General features: G+C 34.3%; 2 protein-coding genes across 2 annotated transcripts in view; both read left to right on the top strand.

Annotated features, from left to right (window-relative positions):
• Window positions 1-20070, top strand: part of LOC134270927 (uncharacterized) — a 120232-nt gene that overhangs the window by 32266 nt on the left and 67896 nt on the right. The gene's annotated exons all lie outside the window — the stretch shown is intronic.
• The window catches only part of LOC134270924 (protein Shroom3-like), a 64798-nt gene continuing 47964 nt past the window's right edge, over window positions 3237-20070 (top strand). The window contains exons 1-2 of the mRNA XM_062753176.1: window positions 3237-3463; window positions 8393-8535. Coding sequence (XP_062609160.1) covers window positions 3281-3463; window positions 8393-8535 — 326 coding nt within the window. The 5' untranslated portion in view covers window positions 3237-3280. The remainder of the gene's footprint in view (window positions 3464-8392; window positions 8536-20070) is intronic.

The following is a 20070-nucleotide window of genomic DNA, read 5'->3' as shown; positions in this document are numbered from 1 at the left end:
AACTCATCTTTGTAATACTCATCCACATACTTGATCCCCTTGGTTTGCTTGTATCCAAACAAAAATTATAAGTTGAAAATGCTGGTCTATTCCTCAACAAAAGCTTCCAACATGAATTTTAAATTTTGACCTTTATTAAATTTTATGTAGAAATTTACCGGTGTTCACTTGTGCAGATCTATATTGTAGAGAGAGGGGGACCGAAGTCCGGAGATAGTGTTTATTTTATGATATTTCTATTTTAAGTTAAACGACATCCCCCCCCCCCCCCCCCCAAAAAAAAAATAAATAAATAAATAAAAACATAAATACACATACACACTCACGAAAAAAGTTCTTTTTAGGTTGGCTGTTTACTTTATTGCTCGTCAAAATAGTTTGGAGTCAGAAAATCCTTTGGAGTTTGTGTGCCCCCCCCCTTTCCATCCCGAAAAAGTTCCTTAATCTGCATATTGGTATTAATAATAAAATCTTCGGCACTAGCATGTCTTTTAATACGGGAAAGAGATCAAGAATTTTTGTTATGCTCAAATATTTGCAACAACTGACCCTCCAGGTGAATATAAGAATTTTTTTCCCTACACATGCTACAATGGTCTAAAAATAGATCGGGAAATTCCTAATTGAAACAAATAGTTTCGGAAAGGTGTTTTATTTGCTCCTAACTTGCACTCAGGTGAACATAAAATTAGTAATCGAATGTATGAAAGTGGTTGCCAGTGATGGGGAGGACCAAAACAAAAATTGAAGTTAAAATTGTCTTTTCCTTGTTGCCAGTCAAAGGTTTTTAGCTGTCATTTTTCTTTGATAATGCCCCCCCCCCTCCAAAACTTATCCTATAAAAGAGCGTGACATTTTTCGTTTTTTGTTGTTTTTTTTTTTGGTATAGCTACTAAAGTACTTTTTACAAAAAAACCCAATTTATACTGCTATAGTATTATTTATTTAACCCGGCTCCTATCATTGCTTTTGACAAATATTCCAGCAAATGTAAATTAAGATGGCATGAACTGCTTAATGAGTAGTTGTATTTAATCACTTATTCATACATGTATAATAAAACAATAATTGTTGTTTTTTTTAAATCAGTACGATGGTTTAGCCACCTTCCAAGCACAATATTCAGCTTTGTCTTTTTTTTCTCAAACATGGGGTCGGTGATAAACTATTAGAATTTTGACACAAGTTTGTCAGCTGTTGCAAATATTTGAGCATAAGAAAAGTTCCTTAATCTCCGCTTCCTATCAGCTGACATACTAGAGTCTTGCCGACAAAGATCTAATAAATACAAACACTGAATATACGAATACAGAATCTTTTCGGGGGAGGGGGGGGGGGGTTCCACACAAACTAAAAAAAAAGTTCTGTATAGACCTAGTGCAATTTTGGCTGAAAAACTTTGTAGAGTTATTTTTTGTTTCTTTGAAAGATTTCTACAAACTGATCTAGCCTTTATGCTTTACGTTATTATTTATTTATATATTTATTTGCGCAAAGGACATTGGATAGTGCAGGAATTCTGGGAATGTTGCATAGAGAAATTTGGCTGACGTATACATTTGCCTCTTTCTTACACGTTAGTCTATTGAGCTCGCTTCGCGACGCTCGCTGCGCTCGCTATTAACATTATCAGCATGATTAACGTTTTTAAGGACAAACAGACAGACAGACAGACATACAGACGAACATGACCAAAAACTATTCACATCTTATTACATGTATAGATATTGTAATAAAAGAAATGACAATTTTCGTAGATTACCAAATACTAAAAAGAAAAAGATGTGTTTGTGAAACACTGATGCCCCGTATGGGAACATAGCGAAGATTAAACTTTTCTTAGATGCAAATCTAATATATTGGTATATTGGTAAAGTAGGGTATTCTAACTGGAAATTCAATTGTGAAATATGAAATAGGCCAAGGTTTAGGTTTTTTCATAAGTTCGGAAATCTCCAAGATCAAGGTAATTGGTATCCAATGAAAGGTCTTGCCACAAAATATATATATATGCCAAGTATGGAAGCCCTAACCGTTCAAAAATTATGGTCTGACAGGTTAATTTTGTTAAAAAGTAGGTCAAACTCCAAGGTCAAGGTTCTTGATATGAAATGAAAGGTCTTGTCACTAGGATTGAATATGTAAAGTATGAAACACTAGGCCCAACCCTGTAAAAGTTATGGTCAATGTGTGCTTTTTAAAAGTAGATCAAACTCCAAGGTCAAAGTCGAAGGGTCAAAGTTCTTGGTATCCAATGAAGGATCTTCTCACAAGGATTACATATGTGAAGTATAAAGCACCAGCCCTTACTGTTCAAAAGCTATGGTCAAGGTTAATTTCACTGATAGTTCTGTTTTAGTATCAGTGAGGGTGAATTTTTATAAAGGGCTAGTTTTAGCTTAAATTTTGGATTTTTCAGTTGTAATACTTTGAAAATATATCATAGAAAAATATTTTATTAAAAAAAAGTAAAAGAATCCTTGGGGTACGGAACACGGGATGGGGTGGGGGGTGGGGGTCCTGTCCCCAAGCACCTGTGCTTGTCACAAGGAATAACATGTGAAATATGAAAGTCATAACTCCACTAAATTAAAAGTTATGGGCAAGGTTAAAGTTTTTACGGACAAACAGGCAGACAGAGCGACAGACAGCTAGACATCTAGACGGACGCGACAAAAACTCTATATGTATATCCCGAAACTTCGTTTACGGGGGGTATAAAAATGTTTGAGGATTATATCACTGTCCATGCTATACTGCAAGCATATTGATTATGTTTAATCTTCAAGTTGTAAAACACTGCATAGTTGACTTCACTGATCCATACACTTGCATGTATGTATGTATTTTTATCATTTGTCTTTTGTATGTAACATGGTTGTATGTCAACATGTTTGGTGAATCAATAAAGAAATTGAATATTTGATTTTTCTAATGAGAATGATTAAAACCCCCATTATTCATTTCAAGCTTACAGAAATTAAAAAAGGAGGCATCCAAAGGAAAAATACCATACCCATATTTAAAAAGAAGAGGGCGGTCCCCTTAAATCCCCCCCCCCCCCCTCCGTCTACGGACCTAAAAAAAGTTGTTCGGTTTTTAAAATTTGGCGGGGAACTTTACTGAAATAGATTTTAATCAAGGTGTGCATATTGACAGCGCACAGGTAAAGGCGGATGCTTATAAATATAGCGTCTCCTGTAAGTCACATGTTCCGAATGAACCCAAACAAATTCGGGGAGAGTGTCGATGTAATGTCATTTCATGTCACAGAATTAAAATGTCTGCTATCTCTTCTGAAGCAGACGAGGATGTATTCTCAAGTGAAGAGGAAGTTATAAAATCTACAACAAACAGATCTGGAGTCTCAAAAACTATTCAGGTGGTTCTAAAAGGTGGTGCCCCATGGGGGTTTACCCTCAGTGGTGGGACGGGGACCCAATCACCTGTACAAATTCACCAGGTGAGATTTTTTTTTTTTAAATCAAGTTTTAAAATTAAAAATATACTTATAGACAATTCACAAGTGGCAGATCCTGGGGTGTTGAAACACTTGATCTACTTGTTGCTTATCAATGACACTTGTAAATTAAAAGAAAATATTAAATTTGATAATTTATAAATAAAGATCAGTTATGAGGTAGTTTTAAACTATATGTAAACTTTGCATAATTATACTTATTAAATGAAATTTCATAAACTGTTATTTGCTTGAAGTGAAGCACATTTATAACCTAGTCTTTGGATATTAATAATTATAGACAAAAATTTTATCCTTTTAATTTAAAAATGATTTTAAGAAAAACAAAATTGTTTTTCAAATCTGTATATCAGCTGGGTTAGGCAAATTTATTCTCAGATTTTGTGTGGGTTCTTACTGATGCAATAAACACATGACAATTTGTGGTATAATAAATCCTACCGCACTTTAAGTGCATTCAGTAAGTAAATGCATATTTCAAGTTTATGTTATAAATAAACAGTTTAAACGTGAGAGATATCTAATAATATTCACACAAAACTTTATTCAACATACTCCACTTCTTTATATTTGATAACCATCAATTAGAATTAAGATGTTTGATGTTATATATTACAGGTAAATTAAGATGAAATGTAGACATCTAGGCATCTATATTGTTTTCTGTTGAATATAATAAAAGAGCTGAGAAATGATTGAGAAATTATCCTGATCAGTGCCCAGGAAAATGACGATCTAGTCAAACCATGTTCAGTGAGGTGGTAAAAGTCATACGGAAAATGACATCAGATTCATTTTGTTTTGTCAGAATTTTTAATGCATGGTGATTTCTATAGAGCACGTTCATCTCCTTGCAACTATTTCTTAAGAATTTGTGTTTTGCCAAATTTGAATGTTTAACTGATTAATTAATAAAACATTTTTCCAAATTGCATTAAAAAGTACACCATGCTAACAAGTCAACAGGTTTAAATTCCTGTCAGAAAACATGTCTCTGGTTGTCCATATCTTCCTCCTGATGACTTAAGTATATATAGGGGATTTCATGAGAAGAACAAAAGCTGTTTGGCCATACTGATACAAAACATGATGACCCATGTGGTTATTTGGCACTGAGGTCAAAGAAAATAAATGTCACATCATCATATCCTATTTAGCTCAGTATAATTAACCCTTCAGTAGAAAAGATGTTTGGAGTTAACCTTTGGAGTATTGTCCTTAATTAGCTCTGATTATGATAATAATACAGAGGTTTTTGTCACTTTCTTGAGTTGTGTCATCCTCTAGAGTATTGTGTTGCAAGAATGGAAAATCTTGTTTAAAAAAATGGATGAATTGTTTATAAAGTCTTTTGAAAAAAAAAATAAAGAAAATGTACGTGTGTTTTTGAAACACTGATGTTCCTGCATGACACCTCATGGTGAAAGCTTAAGTTTCTCTATGCATGCAAGGCAAATTCCAAGGTCAAGAGATCAAAAAGGTTGGCACCAAAAGAATGGTCTTGTAACAGGGAATATACCTGTAAAATATGAAAACCTTAAATTAGCATAGTCAACTGTTGCAGAGATATGGCTGAGGTTAAAAGTTTTCAAAAGTAGGTGATCATGAAACTCTAAGGTCAAGGTCAAAGTGTCAAAATTGATACTCAAGGAAAGGTCTTATTGCAGGAAATACACATGTACAATATTAGTTATCCAGGTTCAATCAAAGGTGTACGGGAATGTACCCCGGGTTGTATTCCATACACCCTGAGGCCGAAGGCCGAAGGGTGTATGGAATACAACCCGTAAATAACCGTACACCCTTGATTGGACCTGGATAACGAATTTATTTCCTTTGTACCCATAAAAATGCTTTGTAAACATGATTTTTAGCTTTTATCATAGAGAATGTATGCATTGTGACGTCACGTTTTATTTACACCCGGCTCAAGTCGGGTGCACGGATATTTACACCCGACTTTGTAACCAATCAAAGCTCGTGTTACAAGCTAGATAGGAAATAATATGATATATTCCGCCTAGCTCAGACTTCATTGTATTCAAAACTTATGTCCAAGGTTAAACTCTTTTTTGGGATTAGGTCAAACTCTCATGTCAAGGAAAAATACCTGTTCAGCAGTAATAATGACAGAACCATATTAGATGGGACAAAATAAATTGTTAAAAAGTATTTCAAGAAAAGATGGCTTTTTTAATTAGCTCCTTTATCCCTCATGAAACTAATCTCTGTTTTCTAATTAAAGAGCCTTTGATTGGCACTTTATCCTACATTTAAGGTATAAATTCTATTGTAGCCAAAATAAGCAAAGAAAAAGTTGTGTAGATTTTTCATATTGTGTAACCCAAATTATTCCCACTGGTACGACACCATGCATGAACCTCTTTTCAAGTTTTTTATTTGGATATAATGTTCACTTGAATACATTAACAAACAATCCTGGTTTACTTCGTGGTGACAACACTCAGCCTGATCTTATGTTCAACACCTCCTTCTTTTTTATAAGATTAAGTTATGAATATCATATTCATAATAGTCGATTGTGAAGAAGGGTAGTTTGGGTTGATTTCATTCTTTGTGGTCCCTCTAATTGAGTTTAGTGTTAAGACTCTCTCTCTCTCTTTTCTTTCTCTCTATTTAGTATCTAAGGCCCTTTTGGAGTTTGTCAATTATGAGGTTTTATTGATTTAAGCTGAGAAATCGTGTAAATATATGTGACAGCCAAAAGAGAGGAAATGACTAATGAGCTATGTCACTAGAACCCTGAGAGACCGGCACAATGGAGAACAAACTATAGACAGAAGTTCTCCCGAGCACTGTGATTGCTCCCCCGGCATTTTATCCCATTTCTTAAGTAGCTCACTTACATAATAATGCCCGTATCTAGGTTTTTGTGGAGTTTTCTTTACAACAGACATTGTATATGTATCTTAAATTTCTGCTACCTTGACTGTTTTTTATTTTGAAGTTTTAATGTGCTTGGGTCTGTGATTTTCACATTACTGAGTTTTAAGTCATTGATTTGCAGAGATTACCTTGAAAAGGCTATGAAAAGTAGATAAATCCCCTTGTTTTGAAATAATGCATTTAAAACAAAATTTCATTTCAAGAGAAGGAGTATAGCTTTTTTTTCCATAAGATTTAATTTATAAATAAATTTTTGGGGATTTTTTAGGTCACCTGAGTCACTCAGGTGACCTATTGCTGTTTTCGTCCCTCGTCGTATGTCGTTCGTCGTCAATGGGTTGTAAACTTTTGAACATTTTCAGTTTCTTCTCTGCAACCACTGAACAAATTTTAACCAAAATTTGGCACAAAGCATCTATGGGTGAAGGGGAACAAAAATCGTGAATTTCATGATCCCTGCCCCCCTGGGGCCTGTGGGGTGGGGCCAAAACCACTAAAATTAATGCAATCTTTAAAAATCTTCTTCTTTACACCTGGACATCAAGCAGTCAAACTGTATGCATGATTGTAATCAGCATTGAGTCCTTTACCAAAATTGTGAAATTCATGGCCCTGGGGTCAGGGGTACTTGTGCTAGGGCGGGGCTAAATAAGTATATAGTGAAAATGCATTATTTCTTTAAAAATCTTCTTCTCTGCTCCTGGGTATTAAATAAACTAACTAAGTACATAGTTATGATGAGCAAGAGTGCCTCTACCAAAATTGTGAATTTTATGGCCCCAGGGTCAGGGGTTCTGGTGTTAGGGCGGGGCTCTATTGATTATATAGTGAAAATACATTATTTCTTTGAAAATCTATTTCTCTGCTTCTGGGTATTAAATAAACTAACTAAGTACATAGTTATGATAAGCAAGAGTGCCTCTACCAAAATTGTGAATTTTATGGCCCCAGGGTCAGGGATTCTGGTGTTGGGGGGGGGGGGCTGTATTGATTATTACATGTATAGTGAAAAAACATTAAATCTCTCTCTCCTAGGTTTTAAGCAGATGTACTACCTATATAGTTATGAGCAAGGGACCTAATCTTCCAGAATTGTGGATTTCAAGGCCCCAGGGTCAGGGTAACATAGAAGGGGGGGGGTGTACTTACATACTGAAAATGAATGAATTGTTTGAAATTTGCTCCTTGGTATTAATCAAATTTTTTTTTGAAAAGCAAGGATGCCTTTCCAAAAATTGTGCAATGTGTGGATCAAAGCCTAAGAGTCAAGGATTCATGTGTGGTAGCGGCACTACTGATTATTGCTGAATATTACTGATTTGTTGAAATGCATTTTTTGTTCCCCTACCCTGCCTATGGGTATTAAGTAACCAAACTAAGGAACTGCTAAGTGTATAGTTATGATTACCAAATTGTAAATGCTATAGCATCTGGCTTAAAACATGGATCAAATTCAATCACTGGAAAGTTGTTGAATAATGCTCAGGTGACCTATAAGGCCCATGGGCCTCTTGTTTAAAACATATTCCTTATAGCATATCATATCCAATGGAAAAGAAGGGTAATTTGGTTTGTTTGTTTGTGAGTGATCTTTTTATGAATATATTTTGTGTAAGATGTGAGAAATTCATTAAAATAATTATAAATTCAACTTGAGAGTACATATTAAACACTTTATTGGTGGGAATATTAAGAGTGAGCGATAAGGGAGAGAAAGTTCAAGTCCATTTTGAACCCTGCCCCACATTTAATCCAAAGAGAGAGTTCTATCTGCTCTGTATCAAACAGTCAAATACTTCAAATGAAAACAATGAAAGTATAGATATACAAAAGATTAAAGGTGAACTGAAAGGATGAAGGTCAAGGTTTATATTTCCCACTGAAATAATCTCATACTGGAGGTTGATGGTGAGGGTAAAGGTCATATAAGAAACATGTTATATGTTTATCCTGAGGATAAAGGTCAAGGATATCTCTACTCTATGAAATAATTTGATATTTTAGGTTGATCCTGAGGGTAAAGCTCAAGGTTGTCTGTATGAAGGGGACTGTATCCTAGCTGTGAATGGTGTAGCCCCAGAGTCCCTGTATGAGGGGGAACAGCTGATTAAAGATGCGTTCAGGACCCTCACTCTTACAGTATGGAGGTAAGCTTAATTGTCTGTTATAGCAGGACCCTCACACTGACAGTATGGAGGTAAACTCAGTTAATGTCTATTATAGCAGGACCCTTACACTGACAGTATGGAGGTAAACTCAGTTAATGTCTATTATAGCAGGACCCTCACACTGATAGTATGCTGGTAAACTCAGATAATGTCTATTATAAGGACCCTCACACTGACAGTATGTAAACTGATAATGTCTATTATAGCAGGACCCTCACACTGACAGTATGCTGGTAAACTCAGTTAATGTCTATTATAGCAGGACCCTCACACTGATAGTATGCTGGTAAACTCAGTTAATGTCTATTATAGCAGGACCCTCACACTGATAGTATGGAGGTAAACTCAGGTAATGTCTATTATAGCGGGACCCTTACACTGACAGTATGGAGGTAAACTCAGTTAATGTCTATTATAGCAGGACCCTCACACTGACAGTATGCTGGTAAACTCAGTTAATGTCTATTATAGCAGGACCCTCACACTGACAGTATGGAGGTAAACTCAGATAATGTCTATTATAGCAGGACCCTCACACTGATAGTATGGAGGTAAACTCAGATAATGTCTATTATAGCGGGACCCTTACACTGACAGTATAGAGGTAAACTCAGTTAATGTCTATTATAGCAGGACCCTTACACTGACAGTATGGAGGTAAACTCAGATAATGTCTATTATAGCGGGACCCTCACACTGACAGTTTGCTGGAACATTTGTATTTAGCTCAGTCAATGATTTTCGCGAAAGCGTGGGTTTCATGTGGGAACAATTAATCTCATCCATCTGTCAGTTTGTAAGTCTGTCAGTCTGTAGTTCTGTTTGTTTGTTACAAAAACTTGACCCTTGGTCATATCTTTTGAATGAGAACAGATATGGCTTTCATAACGCACGTGTATATTACCTGTAACAAGATCTTTCTAAATACAAATTATGATTTTTGATCCCATGACCTTCAGTTGACTTTAAAAGTTTGACCTACTTTAAAAAAAATTAGACATTACATTGAATTTGCCATAACTTTTGAATGAGAAGAGATAGGGCTTTCATAGTAAATATGAGTATTACCTGTGACAAGACCTTTCTAAATACACTATGATTTTTGACCTTGTGACCTTGATCTTGAAGTTTGACATACTTTTAAAAAAAGCCTTGGTCATTACGTTCAAATGAGAAGAGATAGGGCTTTCTTATTAGGTCTGTGTATTGCCTGTGGCAAGACCTTTCTAAAAACATTATGATTTTGACCCCTTGACCTTGGCTTTCATATACTGATGATATGTAGTATCTGTGACAAGACCTTTCTAACATAAAATACACTATGATTTTTGACCCCGTGACCTTATGAAATACACTATGAATTTTGACCCCATGACCTTGACCTCAAAATTTGACCTTCTTTTCAAGAACTTTTACCTTGCTCATGACTTTTGAATGAGAAAACAGGGCTTTTGTATTGAATCTGTGTATTGCTTGTGACAAGATCTTAATTTCTAAATGCACTATGATTTTTAAACTAGTGACCTTATCCTTGAATTTTAAAGATATGTATGCCGTGTTAAACAGTATTTTTGCACAGCTGAAACCGAACAAAAATTTCTGAAGTATGATAAGCTATCAAAAATGAAGCATTCTTGCAAATTCGACGAAATATTATTCGGTATTAACAAAGTACCGGTCGGGAAAAGAACACGATATTCTCATGCATATTTATAAAGGGCTGACGTTTATCCTGGATCTGCGCATGTGCGCGGGAAAAGCATCGCGAGAATCATCAGGTCAAGGAATTTTTTTTGTGACGTCTGTTCAGCGAGAAACCAATATAACTGACAAATCGACCAATCAGCTCAATGAGTTGCATTAAATGCATTCATGGGTTACTACATAAAATACTACATGTGTTTTTCGAAAAAGCTAGTTTTTTTAAAATCGCTCTCGGAAAGACTTGATGCATTTTCCTAAGCATTTACACGCTTAATGCATTATGTACATCATTATCTACTAATCCCATGCTCATAATATTATTTGCATACAAAATATTAACAATGATAAAAATTAAAGTTTTCCCCACTCCATTGTACAGGTCCGTTTGTTTAGAGTTTCCCCATGCTGTACTGCTAGTGAAAAGACAATTGCACGTGGTTATTCCTCGGTACAAAAAGCAACCAACACTGAAGTGTGCTCACGTATTGACAATCCCTAACTCCCGTGTTTGTAGTAAAAACGTAGTAGACCATCATGCTTTCGGTTCATTCACGAGATTGGACCATTGTTTGATGTGAATGCGAGACCACGTGATCATGAATATTTCAATAAGAGGCGGTTTATTATCCGATTCGGAGAGAAAATAATTTTTACCAAATAATATTTCATAACTTTTAAAAGTGATGGAGTGGAATTGTCTTATTTGCAGAAAGTATATAACTTATATAACTTGATGAGACACCATATATATATATATATTTCTTTTTATATAAAACACTAATACGGCATATATATCTTTAACTAATTTTCAAAAATGTTAATTTTTTCTTTATAACTTTTGATTGAGAAGAGATATGGCTTTCTTTTTATGCCCCCATAATTGAAGATTTGGGGGTATATAGTTTTTGCTGTGTCCGTCCGTCTGTCTAGCTGTTTAGCTGTCTGTTTGTATGCAAAAACTTTAACCTTGCCCATAACTTTTGATTTAGTAGAGCTATGACTTTCATATTTCACATTATATTCCTTGTGACAAGACCTTTCTTTGAGTATCACCAAATTTGACATTCTAATGCAATTGTTTTGTAAAACACTTTTTGATTGGCTAATGCACTGATGTTTGAAGCAGTAAAACGAGCATTAACGAGCGTGAAAGCTTTTTCATTGTGACGTCATAATAGAGCGACGCAAAACACAATGCTCCATGACATATTTCTTGTAACAAAATTCATCAAAATAAGACGTAAACAACAAACAAAATGCATGGATTGCATTAGAATGGGAATAACTGATCTTCTAATTTGGTATATTAATTAATTTAACGGTCGCAAAAAGTTTAGAACTGGCAAGACTCCGCTTGCGCGTCGCCGGTAAAAGTTATTGGATACAGCATTAACGGTCGCAAATACCAAATTAGAAGATAGTTATTCCCTAATTTTGACCCTGACCTTGGAGGTTTACCCACTTTTATTAAAAAAATTCCAAACTTTTACTTTGGCTATAACTTTTGAATGATAGTTACTATGACTTTCATACTTCACATATGTATTCTTTGTGGCAAGACCTTTCTTTGGATACCAACAACTTTGACCTTTTGACCTTGACCTTGGAGATTTCTGGACTTATGCAAAAATTTTAACCTTGGCCATAACTTTTGAAAAATAAGGGCTAGAACTTTCATACTTCACATACCGTATGTAATTCTTGTGAGAAGTCCCTTCATTGGATACCAAGAATTTGACCTTGACCTTGGAGTTTGACCTATTTTAAAAAAACAAACCTTGACCATCACTTTTGAAGGGTTAGGGCTTTTGTACTTTACATAACTAATTCTTGTAAGAATTAAGACCTTTGATTTGATATCAAGAACTTTGACCTTGAATTTGAAGTTTGACCTACTTTTTAAAAACTTTAACCTGGCCATAACTTTTGAACAGCTAGGACTAGGGCTTTCATACTTCACATATGTAATCCTTGTGACATTAGACCTTTCTTAAGAAACCAACAACTTAATTACTCTTTGACCTTGGAGGTTAACCTACTTATCAAATCTTCTCCTTGTCCATAACTTTTAAACAGGTGGTGCTAGGGCTTTCATATTTCAAAATTGTATTTCTTTTGAGAAGACCCTACTTTGTGTACCAGTATATTTAATTTGCATTTAAGAAAAGTTTAATCTTTGCTATGTTGCCATATGGGGGCATCAGTGTTTCACAAACACATCTTGTTTGACATGTGCATTTTCTGTGAATTTGCTGTCCAATATTTCTGTAATATTCATTTAAATTATTTGTAAATTCTTTAATGATCCTACAGCTGAAGGGTTTTCAAAAAAATAAAAATCTCAAAAAAAACAGGTCTAGCCAGTGGGAAAAGTGTTAATATTACCTCAGATTTTGTCATGACAGACCTCAGCAAGGTTAAAAGGTCAAATTTTGAGTGAAGGAGGATGTTCTTTTAAAAAGTATATTTATTGCATAAAGAGGCAGTCTGAGAATTTTTTTCCACTCTCTGATTGGACAGGAATTGTGATTCCATGAAATTTGTACTGGCGGGGACTTGTGGGAAAAAGTACATTTGTCCTTTAATGAAATACTTGGAGTTTAATGTACTACAAAACCTATGATACTTGTTCTGATATGCAAATTGTAAAATTATAGTTATCTAACTAGAGGTACTGTGAGCACTGAGCTCACTAAATGATACCCCCCCCCCCCCACCTTACAAATGATTATACAGTAAAATTTGTCTAATCCGGACTCTCAGTACTCCGGATTTTTGTCCATTTCGTCTATAAATTTTAGTCCCATGCAATTCTTTAACAAATTATTAGAAAAAATTCTGTGTAGTCCGGATACTGTCTATTCTGTAATCCAAACGGCCATACTGGTCCCAACTGCTCATAATTAACGATAATTATTTCCTCTAATCCGGCCACACATAATAATTAACTTGAGTTACTTCAAAGCAATTAAATACCTTTCTTGGTGGATGTGCTAATCTGTGTTTACTTTAGCATGATTAGTGCTATGAGACAAACTCAGTGAAATGCGGCTCCTTTTACCACATTATAACAAAAATATATGTATGCAATTTACAAATCAAAATATGAATTGGGATTGAAAATCGAACGCATTTTAAAATGGCGCCATAACACTGTGTGGAAGACGTAATTTTTTTACATAAAAATTAAAAGTTCAATCCAATAATTATCACATCTTAAATAATTGTGTTAATGGTTATACATTGAGTGAGCTCTTTGGCAAGCGAAGCCCGGTCCGCGTGATATATATAGTAGATCTATAATATGAGTGTCTGTAAATTTTGATTTAGGTACTGTAACATTTCACCACTTTCAAACTCCTTGAACAAACAAGAATTCAAAATAAAATTAGTCATGGAAGAATATTTTATAATTTCTAGACTCCGAAACATTGATTGATTTTATCATTTAATTATATTTTATTATGTATATGATGTACTTGTAAATAAACAACGAAATTTCAAAATTAATATTTTCCTGCATTTTTCCTGCACTCCGGATTCTATCTGAATTGGCCAAATTTCATGGAACTGGCAGTAGCCGGATTGGACAAATTATACTGTACATTGCACATGTACAAATGTAATTGCAAAGTCTGTGTTTTGCTCTGCAAGACCCAAAATAAGTTTTGAATAAAAAATAAAATTTTAAGCTGCATCAGTTGGCATTATGTATTAATATATAAAGAATCTGTGAAAGTGTCACTAATTTATTCAGTGGTTAAGGAGGAGCTGCATATAAGAGATGGGTATATACCCTTCAATATTATTGAAAGAATGGCAAGGCCCATGTTTTGCTATGGGAAACCCAAAAATATGTGTTGATCAAAGAGTAAAAAATGTAACAAACATTCTTTGAAAGTCTCTATCATTAAATTTCATTCAGTGGTATAAGTCTAGAAGAGTTGCAGATAAGAGATGTGTACCCCAAACCATAACAGATGGATGGATAGATGGACAGACAGATGGACATGCATCCAATCACTATATACCCTTTTTGGGGGAGGGGGGTTAAAATAAGTGTATAGTGATCAATACGACAATTAATCCAACTATTAATTAATGCTTTGATTGTCAAATGTTCAGTATTTGAAATTTTTTCCAAAAAAGTGCCATAAAGATATATAGTAAACAGTGTTACATTGCCTTCACTCCTACACTGAAACATTTATAGAAGCATGCATGAAATGATAGCAATATTGCAGATCCAAAGGGGAATAACTCTGTAACCTTTCTTTCAGCAAGCAATGGTGGAACAGGTTAATTTTTTCTTGGAATGATTGAAAGCCTGAATTAATAACAATGGTTACTGTTTAATTGACTGCATGTTTATAAAAATATACTCCCACTCCTATTCAAAGTAAGAAACCACAGCATGAATTTTAATCGTAGGACTGTCAAAGTTCTGACGTTAAGGAAAATTACTTTTTATCTTTTTTGATTTTTAAAATTCTGTTCTTGAAATGAACTGTCTGGTTTGTGGATTATTTAATAGCTTTATTGCATAGAGAGGCCTTGAAATTGAAGGCATTTCAATAGAATTTAATCATAATAGTTTCTTTTTTAGTTGTTGAGTTGTATGAAATGAGCTCGCATGTTATTATGTGGAACATTTACTGAGTTCAAAAAATGGAAATCATTGATAAGCTTTTGTAAGTAAATCTGTTTATTCCATAGTTACACTTTATTTTGAAAATATATTTGTGGATAATACTGTTAATTTATTATGGAATTCTAGTAGTCCTGGAGCAAAGTCTTTGATATTTATAAATAATCAACAAAAAAAGCTAGGGCAATGGAATGTAGAAGGTACGTTGTTGAGAAAACTCTTACTTTCCTGCATGTTTTACAAACTTTGTCTATGCATTATTGACAAATTCACAAATCTGTTGTGAAGTGCTTTTTTTCTACCTCATGTTTGCACCAATTGACCAGAGGGACAAAGGTTATATCCCAGTATACACTTTAATAATTTTGTCAAATAATTACAAAATATTTTCAGAAGAATGTATTGGAACGTCAGTTTGTCAACTTTATTGAATTTTCGCCTATTTCTGAATTGCGGCAGTAATTCAGACAGGAATTTATTGAATTCAAGTGAAAATGAGTGAAATAAAACTTCTTTGTCTGCCTCTAATTTTCCTGGGTGAAGGTTCTGGATTCCTTTGTTGCAGGTAGCCAGTCTGAGTGCTAATAACATAGGGGATGATGGAAACCCAATTCTGTCATGTATACCTAGAAATAAATTAAGATATAAAGAGTAAGATCTATTGTGTAGGAGATATACTTATTAAAGTACAAATTGTCACATTCTTGTAAGATTACAATATATCAATCTCAGGTGTGACAGGTGAATTGTTATTGATTTTGTAAGGTAGGCATGCAGCAGGGATAGATCCTTAGAATCACTTAGTTTATTTGTTTGAGTGTAAGAAAATTTCTGTGTGAATATGTGATTTATTTCTGATGGATAAAGTTTACAATGTAAAGAGGTGGGTACTAATAATGTGAATTTGTTTCTGAGGTTTGCAGTATTTTGTTTATATAGTTAGCAAAATGCATGTCAAGAAAATTAAAGTAGAAGAATTTCATTTTATATTCTTTCATTGATTCAATCTTAACTTTTAATTAAAGAAATAAAATAACTTTATAATGCTATTTACATGTACGATTTATGAAATATTCCATTGTCTTTGAATGAGTCCTTTAGCACTTCTAAAAAGTTCTTTTGGAGCAAACCAGAAATAAATATAAAGTCAGGTTGTATAATTTTTCTCATAAGTTGTAAGTTCTTATGGAGAAAATGTTTTTAAACATATGTATTACTTTAAAACTTTGTCTGCATGCTTTCAATCAAGGAATTGCTAAAGAGCAAACTCCTTGGTATTTTCATTAGGGCTGGGACGATACAACTTTTTCTATATCGATACGTATCATGATATTTGATCCATGATACGATATGTATCACGATAAGTTTAATTGCTTATAAAATCTGTTTTTGCATTGAAATAAACAAATTATTTCTTTGCAAATAAGAATAACTTATTCAAAAAACAAAAATATTTTACTCAAGTGGTGTAAATTATTATTTATTTCACATATATTTTTATTTGTCTTATTTACTTTATATATTAAACCTCAAATGTTATATAAACAAAGAAAAATAGAAGTAAGATTTTGGGGGGCGATATTTCATATTTCTTCGTATGTATATATGCGTATCGTCCTCATTATGATATATCGATATCTCGATATATCGTCCCAGCCCTAATTTTCATGCATTGAGAATCACCTCCCCTGAGATCTAAAAGTAAACAAAATATACAGCATATAATATTATGATCAGCCCAACAGTTGGCCAAGATTAATTAATTGAATGGTTTTTTTTATATATATGTTTTTCCCTCATTTAAACATAACTGATTCACAGTGATTTTTGTGTTCCCCCTTCCAGAGAGGCCCTTTGCTCCTGCTGACACCTTGAACCCAGGCTCTTCCCTGGCAGTTTTTTTACCTGTCACTTTCAGGGTATGGCATATGGCATCAAATCTGTAATAGGGTAGGAGAAAAAGTATGGCTGGACTGGGAATTGAACTCAGCACCCCTGTACTTAGTCAGGTGCTCTACCAACTGAGCAATCCAGGCTAACATCCATGATCCTAACAATTGCATTCCTCCCTTGTTAAATTGTTTTTGCCAGAAAAGACACCACCGAAGTTCTTATTTGCCCCAGGCAAATCCAGGAGTGGTCAATGGCACCATGCAAGTCTGTAAGAAAAAAAGAGAAAATGTACGACTAGACCAGGAATCAAAACCTTGAACCTCCACATCTCTAACTTAGCTACCCAGGGCAATATCTGTGGCCCAAACTAGCTTATTGCGATTGAGGCTACATTAGGACACGGTGCATTCATGCAGCTATAGTCTTGCTGCTAAAATCTTTAAAATTTTAACCATGGTTTAGACTTAAATTGTGTGTATTTAGTAGCTGTATATATTTAATTTTTTGATTTGGAAAAATAGAATTAGCCTGCCAGTATTAAAGACCTGTGTTGTTTACTACTGCTTAATCCATGATAAGGTCAAAGGCAGAGGTCAAGACCAATTTTCAAAACTTGTAACTACAGAGAAGAGAGCTATATTTTGGGTAAAACTGCTGTTTTCTTGACCTGTCTGTCCTTTCAGTTTCTCTTTTCATTAAGTCTAAATTTCTAATTGTGTACAGGTCCGTTACTCTAACTGCTTCAGAGCGTCTTTTTAAATGACCGTATGTAGCATGCTCAAATTTTCACAACATGGGGCCTATAGAATAATCCTATTTTCTTCACTAATTGTTTCAGGACAATAGAGCTACTTTGTCCTAATAAGCTTATCAGTTAAAAAAGTGCAGGGCCATTGTGTGTCTTCATTCAGACTGGGTACACATGTGTCTGTTTGAATGAAAATGAACCGTTGTGTATTGTGTATTTTGTATTTCTTGTAATATTAATTCATGCAGTGAGACAGTACACTTAGGATTATCCAGTTGTTTAGTCCAACGGAAATATAATTAGATTTTAATTCTCAAAACTTGTCATCAATGGATTAATTTGGATGGAACTGAAGCCTTAAGTTTGCTAAAACCTATATTGTATTTTATTCCACTATGATTAATTAAGAACATCTGTTTGTTATACTGTGGAATGTACAAGGTAGCAGTTTGCAAAATGCAGGATAAGATTTTTAGCAATTGGAATATTGATTTACTCTGCAGTTTGTATATAAATTTGTAAAATGGAGAGAGGTTCGAAACCAGCTCGTATCTTGCTGAGTCCACCCCCGCTAAAGGTTAATTATGATCAGCTTCCTGTGAGTCCTCGAACTCGGGCGAGCTGGTCAGGGAAAGCAGACAGGTAAGTTGTAGTGTTGTCACGATAGTCGCAATAGTTGCTGTAACTATTGAAAAATCATCACTGAATGCAGTGCAGTATTGACAATCAATTTGAAAATTGTAATTTCTGTAACGGCTTAACTTTTCTGAAAATATTTTTAACCAAATTGCATTATATTATAACTAAAGGGGCATCTATTCAGTCAATATTAAGTTTCTGGCTACTTGGATGACTTCAATCAAGTATCCAACTATTCGAGAAAAATAGATATGCCTGATACCTGATCCCATTGATGTATCATAAATTCTATGGTTATAACTATAATGTTTTACATTTTACAGTTAACAATGAAAATCTCAGGCTCAAATATATTTTACTAATTAATACTATTTGTATAAAATTATTTGTCAAATAAACAAAGAAGTCATTAATAAAACCATTAATGGAATGCTTGAGTTTTTGGTTTGGATAGGGATTTGATATTCTCTGTGAAAGAGCACTCAGTGGCATTTTTACGTATGTCTGATTTCTCTATATTTGTATGTCTAATAATTTAAATTTAATAAACCATTAATAACGCTCAATAAAAACAAAACATTATAGCCAGGAGAAAGTCCTAGAAGAGATAAGCAATGTAACGATGGTATATACATTGTATCAGCAGCCAAAGGAGATAAGAGCCAATAACTGGCATAATTGATGTTCGTGGCACAGTATAAATAGGGATATGCAAAGCATATTTTACTTTAAGAAATAATGTTTTAATAAATAAAAATGTTCTGAAATTTTTTTGAAAATGCATCCACTAATAAGCTTTGATTAAATCATGCATTGACTCCTTATCATTAAAATTGTCAAAGAATGTATGTTACCCCTTCTATTTTAATGGAAATGGCTGAAAAGCTTTTGAACGTCACATGTTTTGAAAAAGTTTGCAAAAGTGAGGGGACATTAAATCTCAGTCCTCTGTTTGTCTGTCAGTCTGTCACAAAAACTTTTACCTTGGTCGTTACATTTGAATGAGAAGAAATAGGGATTTTGTACTTCACATGTATATTACCTGTGACATGACCTTTCCAAATATACTACAATTCTTGACCATGTGACCTTGACCTTGAAGTTTGACCTATCGCAGTACTTTTTAATGGTTCACTTTTGCAAAACTTAATACAGTTGAACTTCGGTATCTCGAACCCCGATATCTCAAATACCATGGATATGTAAAAGTGATTTGGAAGACCCAACCACATATTTTTAGCTCACCTGAGCCGAAGGCTCAAGTGAGTTTTTCTGATCAAAATTTGTCCGTTGTCTGTCGTCGTTGTCGTCGGCGTCGGCGTAAACTTTTCACATTTTCATCTTCTTCTCAAGAACTGCTGGGCCAATTTCAACCAAACTTGCCACAAAGCATCCTTGGGTGAAGGGGATTCAAGTTTGTTCAAATGAAGGGCCACGCCCTCATTCAAGGGGAGATAATTGGGAATTAATGAAAATTTGGTGGTATGTTTTAAAAATCTTCTTCTCAAGAACCACTCCTCATGTAGTGTAGATTCAAGTTTGTTTAAATCATGACCCCCGAGCCAGGAAAGATGGAACTTATGGGTAAACATCCTCAGGTAGTGTAGATTCAAGTTTGTTTAAATCATGACCCCCGGGGGTAGGGTAGGGCCACAATGGCCGACCAAAGTTTTAGATAGAAATATATAGGAAAATTCTTTAAAAATCTTTTTCGCAAGAATAACAAAGCCATAATTGATCATATTTATATGGAAGCATCCTCAGGTAGTGTAGATTCAAGTTTGTTCACATCATGACCCCCGGGGGTAGAGTGGGGCCACAATGGCCGACCAAAGTTTTACATAGAAATATATAGGAAAATTCTTTAAAAATCTTCTTCTCA

Source organism: Saccostrea cucullata, unplaced genomic scaffold (genome assembly GCF_032062105.1).
Source record: "Saccostrea cucullata isolate Sc308-1 unplaced genomic scaffold, CSIRO_AGI_Scuc_v1 ctg681, whole genome shotgun sequence".
In the NCBI taxonomy this organism is placed as follows: domain Eukaryota; kingdom Metazoa; phylum Mollusca; class Bivalvia; order Ostreida; family Ostreidae; genus Saccostrea; species Saccostrea cuccullata.
Note: the sequence above shows the minus strand (reverse complement) of the source record. Positions and strands in the feature narration are given on the sequence as shown.